Source organism: Cyprinodon variegatus, unplaced genomic scaffold, assembly GCF_000732505.1.
Source record: "Cyprinodon variegatus isolate N-32 unplaced genomic scaffold, C_variegatus-1.0 Scaffold633, whole genome shotgun sequence".
NCBI lineage: Eukaryota > Metazoa > Chordata > Actinopteri > Cyprinodontiformes > Cyprinodontidae > Cyprinodon > Cyprinodon variegatus.
In genome coordinates, this window is record NW_015151086.1 from 422,182 (window position 1) to 428,937 (window position 6,756).

Below are 6,756 nucleotides of genomic sequence, written 5' to 3' on the forward strand. Positions count from 1 at the left end.
ATACCATACCATACCATACCATACCATACCATACCATACCATACCATACCATACCATACCATACCATACCATACTATACCATACCATACCATACCATACCATACCATACCATACCATACCATACCATACCATACCATACCATACCATACCATACCATACCTACCATGATGCCCAAAGTCATTGAGGCTTTTTTTTGCTGCTGCAACAGCATGTAAACATGACTTCCAAACATCAGCTTTATAGAGATATTTGTGTTTCTTGCCAGGTTGACCGTTCAGGCTGAATGTCCCATGCATCTGGAGGACTTCCCGATGGACTCACATTCGTGTCCTCTGAAGTTTGGCAGCTGTAAGTGTTGAAATGTACAGAATATTGAATGGTGATGATACAAATTTAATACAGTGAGTAGTGGCTTGTAGCATGCCAGTCATGTCTCCCTCTGGAGCTAAGTAACCACAGTGGGAGATCGGGAGAACAGACAAGGCATTAACAGGTTTTTGCAGTTTAGCAAAAGCCTGTTAATCAGATTTTGATAGAAATTAAGTATGCTGAATCAGGGAAACCTCTAAAATCTACAGGACAGCTGCCTTTAAGGAACAGCTGTGGGTATACCTGGTTAATTGCGGGAGATGGAAGGAGAACAGCGGAGGACTGAGCAGAGTAGAGAAGCCAGTGACTGGCCGGTGTCTGTACTGAAGGTAGAACGATGAAACAGTCCTTCTAGGAATAAATTAAAAGGCTTTTTTTTAAACCACCGACAAACCTCTTAGAAGCATTCCCCTTCCTTTTTCAACATTATTTTCCCTGTCTTCCAATTTGGTTTAAAAATGTTCCCGTCGCTACATCGTTCACTGTGGGTCAATGCCACATCTAGTCCCTGACTGGATTTCATGATGCTGATGTAAAAAAGATTTTCAACTCACAGAGTTAAGGAACAGAAGCGTCCTAATTTTGCAGAATTTGGCAAAATTGTGGTATTTGCCTCATTTAATTTGCCAGTTTCGCCTTGCCCGCCTCACTTTGCAGCACGCCAGAGCCACGCTCTACATGGAGATCACATAGAAATCCAGCCAACATAATGCTTATATTACATATACATTTTTGCAGAGAGGCATACAAAATATACTATATATATATATATATATATATATATATATATATATATATATATATATATATATATATATATATATATATATATATATATATGTTAAAATATATTTAAGTGTATACTCTAGTGTCAACAGCATGCACATTATACTGCATCAAATATTTTGTATATATCCCAGTGTAAAGGAAAGAGTAACTTGAACTGATCTGTAGAAAATGGATTATAGAAATAATAATGGTTTAAGGTGCTCTTTTCGGAGAGCTCAATACTAATACATAATTGTATTAATATTTGTGATGTGCCGTTTTGCAATATGTGTTTTATCTCTGCATTAGATGCCTACACTAAGACAGAGGTAACTTACATCTGGACAAGAAATGCCTCTCAGTCAGTAGATGTGGCTGATGATGGATCCAGGCTCAACCAGTATGACTTGGTGGGTCAGACTGTTGGAAAGGAGACCATTAAATCCAGCACTGGTAAGCTCCATACACACTACCTTATCAGACAAACAGAAGAATGTCAGCTTTAATGCCAAATCATGAACCAGGGGGTTCTCGTACGGTTTTTACACTATACCAGTTTCTTTCAATATGCATGAATTCCCAAGTTAGAAATATGAAAAAAAAATTTCTTGGAAGCTGTTCAAATGTTATAGTATTTGTTTCCACACCTAAAAGCCCATTTAAAGAAACTATTTTAACTGTTATTTGGACTAGATCTAGATTTCAACGAACTTAAGGGTTCTAACCGCACAGGCCTGTTCTCATTGAAATTTTCCTTTCTGATATATCTACCTCTCTCTATTTAGGATAAATCAGAATATTGTACACTCTTTATGCACAGCAATGCATTTGAAAAAACCTGTGCAGCCACACTTTCCCCCCCCTAACTCCTGGCTGAGTTTTCTACAAACATAAAACTGGAAATTAGCTTTTAACAAGAGAATTCAAACTTCGTACCAGCATCTGTTTTGTCAAGACTTGCTGTTGCCAACAGACTGAATGTCTTCCATTCTATTATGGTCTATTCCCAATGCCTCTAACCCCAAAGAAGTGAACCTTCCCTCTTGAAAAAAATAATATAAAGCCTTGTTCTGATGCGCAAAGATTTAGCCCCAATATTAAACATTTTAATTGTAGATAAGATCAAAGTTTTCCATTGAAATCAACTGTTAATAACTAATGGTTCTTGATGCAGAACAGTCTCAGGGCTCAGAGACTGATATGACTCTTGTGGTCATTTGAGATTATGCTCTCTAAAGGAACAAAACCTATTATAATTTTGTTTTAAGGAAAAGATTTTTTAAATCATTTTAACTTCTGCTTTTCACCTGGGGACCTAACAATCTACATTTTCGAAATACTTAGCCCTCCCTATATACACATTGACCCAATTGCCTCATGTAGTCCTAAATATGTTGCAGGCTTAAATGTAGGGTTTCAATTCAGTTGTGGTGGTCTTTTGCCCAGTGCAGACCCATGTGATTAATTGATTTATTTCCTTTTTTTAAGTTGTCTTTTCAAAATATTCAGATATTTGCTAAATATTTTAGCCTGTGATTCATCTATGGCATATCCGGCACTATTACTACATGATGGGAGGAAAAGGGATCTTCATAACTTAATTTTTAAAGTCTCCTGCTAACAGATTTCTCATCTCCTGGAGTGTTTTCTTTTATAAACTCTCTTTTTATAAGATTAAATTTTCTTGTTTTCAAGTGTTGCAGCAAACAAGGTGACTGAAGGGTGCAAATCATATCAATGTGTGTTTAATTCACTAGGCACAGAACAGCCGAGTACATTTCCTGCTAACAGTAGCTGTAAATATGTCAAAGTAAAGAGTAATCATATCAAACACAACAGTAACAATTATATCAAGACCAGGTGGAATAATCAATAAATTATCATTATTTTCTGCATGTTTGTCATTTCTGTTCTTAATATAAGAATTTTTTTAATATGCAAGGTGGACATGTGTATTCCTGTTGCTCTCAGGTGAATACACAGTAATGACAGCTCACTTCCACCTGAAGCGGAAGATCGGATACTTCGTAATTCAGACGTATCTGCCCTGCATCATGACCGTCATCCTCTCCCAGGTCTCCTTCTGGCTCAATAGGGAATCGGTGCCAGCTAGAACTGTATTTGGTGAGTTTTTATATTTGTTACTTGAAATATGACATTTTAAGTTGGAGATCACAGTTTCTGAAAGATTAAAGAGATATTTTAAAACTGTAATAATTTCCAGATCTTAACAATTATATCACTTCACATATCAAATCAAACGCAAAGGGGTTATAGTTATTTAAAATTGTTTTTCTTCTTCTTTAAAAGTTAAGGTTTTTTAAATGAAGAGGAAAATGAAAGCACATTCAAACACTGCAACAGTTTCTGCTGAAGACTGTGCACAACAGGGAGGCAGAACAGCAGCTGCCTCGGCAGTTCACTGAATCGCAATGCTAGCTATTCAACTGAAATCTGGGTTTATTGTGCAGCTCTTATGTTGAAATGTTAGTTTCCCACCAAAAATGGTGGATTTTAAGTAATTAAACTACAGAAAACTGGAATTGAAATATACGGATGTAAATACAGATGGGCAGCTGTCAAGAAAGTTACGATTAATATTAAATTCCTCTCCATGTATTTCTCTTAAAAAGTTTCATTTAAAAAAAATAAAAATCCAATATAAATATCAGTGTCTGCATGTATTCTTAATTCTCGATGTAATCAGGAAAAAGCACTTTAGAAATTACCATCCAAACCAACCTGACCTAATATGACAATGTGATTGACCTACCAATTTTGGCCTAATAAAAGGAGTCGAGGTGTTTTAATTACTCATTTAGTCAGATGCAATATAATTTAAATCATCATGACACTAATATTGTTGGATGTAATATGAAGTTCATGAGGGTTCAAAGGCATAAGGCACTGTAGAAAGAAAAGAAACAGAAAGGCCCACCTAATAGTTGCAATGCCACCCCCGCCCCCCCCCCAAAAAGAAAAATGACTTGATGACTTCAAATATATTAAAATAACATATTTAAAGTCCTCTTGTGTGAGTATCAGTTGTAATTGCATGTGGGGAATACAAACATAGCAAGCAGAGCATTTCCAACTATGATAATGCAGGTTATTCCTCACCAAGATCTTCACCTGATAGAGAAGAAAATCAGGAAAGAGAAGAGAGGAAGGTCTTGTGGACGAGTTAAGCAGCCCTGAGCTGTACTGCTTAGTACTATAAAACATAAACAGTAAATAATAGACTATGGGCCAGATCTTTCATTAGTTCCTTTTTAATAACTTGTGCAAACATATATGTGCAAAGCTGATCTACCAAACAGTCCCAAATTAAATTACTTGATGACCAAACTGGACCCTTCCTGATTCTTTGATATAGCTCAGTGAGAGTTTAGATTTCATGGTGGCAAGCTTTGGACAAAACATGTTGACTGGACAATCAAACGCCCACTATCCATATCACGATTAAAAAAAAGTTAAAATTAAAACATTGATTATAATAAGCTGTCAAAACACTGTACTTGTATGGGTCCAATTGGGCAAAAAATTTGTTCACGGATCATTCAAACAGCTCGTTGCAACCTGCCGTGTTCCCCGTCCTCACTTCTGTCAGGCAGTGTTGTCCCCTGATCTTACTTGGCCTCATCAGCTAGTTATAATAACCCTGTTACAGTGACAAGGCAAACGACATGATGGACGACAGGGAAGAACGACAGACTGTAACAGCAGAGGCAGATGACGGGGCAGAAAAACATCATGTGATAACATTTTTTAACGCCAAAGGGAGAATAAAGTAGAACAATTTCACATGATAACAGTAGAAGAGGACAGGTTCCACTTGGTTAAAACACATAAGGACAAAGTGAACAACTCATGACATGACTCATGGCTGCACATAATATTTCACATCGACACAATACATATGCACACAGCATACAAAGATGATATATACATCGGTCATATACGCATAAACCCACTACATATACAGCTTCTGTTATATAAGCATGTCAGATACACACATTACATATACAGACATCCACAAATGGACACCTCCCAACATATGAACACATTTTTGGATCAAATGGAACCCCATAAGAGAACAGATATTGAAATACTTAGTTTATTTTACTAAACCTTTTTTTTTTTCCCAGGCGTGACCACTGTCCTCACAATGACAACCCTCAGCATCAGTGCGCGTAACTCTCTGCCGAAGGTGGCCTACGCTACTGCAATGGACTGGTTCATTGCTGTCTGCTATGCCTTTGTCTTCTCTGCACTAATTGAGTTTGCTACAGTTAACTATTTCACCAAGCGAGGCTGGGCCTGGGATGGAAAAAGTGTTGTCAATGAAAAGGTAAATACATTCATGGGAAAAATAAAGACTATTCAAGTCATTTAATTTCAACAACATTTTTGTTTTTTTTCTAACATAGCAATGGCTAGTATAATTGTACCAATTTGGTTTCTCTCTATCAAAACAGCTAAATCAATTCTGTAGCCAGTATCAGTCTCTGATATCAGTCCGAGAAGTTTGTTAATGTTCACACTACCAGCTCTGAGGTTTCTCTTTAGTAATTTTGGCTTCATTCAAATCACCCTAGAGAATCAAAGGAGGATCTAAGCTTAAACTCTTTCTTTACAGGGATTATTACTTTCTGGTTCCAGCTAGTTCTTAGTTTATTTATTTTTACCTTCTGGAGCATTATCATGTTGCAGCGTACAGGTAGAATGATCAATTAATTGACTGAACCAACAGAATGACCAACCGACAGACAAATTCTGTGATGCAAGCTGGTGAGGTCGTGCAGGAAAGCATCGCTACACTATGGCACTTTGAAGAAGGTACCATTAAAGGTGGCATTTGAGATATCCCCTTCATATTGGCCTGAAATTTAAAATCCCCCAACATAAGGACTATGTCTGCCTTTAAGTTTGAAAATCTAAAAATTGAGAGAAAGGGCCATAGAGTTACAAATAGAAGTGATTTTCTGCTTTACAGTATGAATGAGTAAAACCTAGAGTTAAATGTTCAAAAGAGTTGTAACTATTAGCTGGCTTTGTACTTATCCATAAATCAGACTGAAAAGTTGCTGTTACTTCTCCTCCTCGTAAAGAATTTCTGGGCATGTAGAAATGGAAATAGCCAAGGAGAGTTACCTCACTAATGCAAACCGAATACACTTGTTGTAGCCTGGTTTTCGAATTTTGATGAATTAATAATGGTCTTTAACTGACAAACTCTTTGAATACAGATGTCTTCTATTCAACATAGAGCATTTGTTTTGAAGTGGCTGGCGCCTTTTCTGCCCCTGCTGTGCAGTCACCACAGGCCCTGTCCAGTGCTGAACATGATTTAACCTGGGGTGGTAGTATCCAGTGCTGAAATGGCTGGCGCCTTGTCTGCAACTGCTGTGCAGTCACCACAGGCCCTGTCCAGTGCTGAACCTGAGGAGCCTCGTATGGGCGCTGTTGAAGGAGTTAGGGTCCTGTCTGAAGTGCCGGCTAGTGGCAAATGGGTTAAATTCTAAAATCTTGTAAAGAATCAAGTTCAGCACTGGACAGGGCCTGTGGTGACAGCACAGCAGGGGCAGACAAGGCGCCAGCCATTTCAGCACTGGACAG

The 6,756-nt window shown here is 37.7% G+C and overlaps 1 protein-coding gene across 1 annotated transcript in view; it reads left to right on the top strand.

Annotated features, from left to right (window-relative positions):
- Window positions 1-6,756, top strand: part of gabra2 (gamma-aminobutyric acid (GABA) A receptor, alpha 2) — a 35,652-nt gene that overhangs the window by 27,416 nt on the left and 1,480 nt on the right. The window contains exons 6-9 of the mRNA XM_015393270.1: window positions 266-348; window positions 1,447-1,590; window positions 3,109-3,261; window positions 5,286-5,488. Of these exons, the coding sequence (XP_015248756.1) occupies window positions 266-348; window positions 1,447-1,590; window positions 3,109-3,261; window positions 5,286-5,488 (583 nt within the window). The remainder of the gene's footprint in view (window positions 1-265; window positions 349-1,446; window positions 1,591-3,108; window positions 3,262-5,285; window positions 5,489-6,756) is intronic.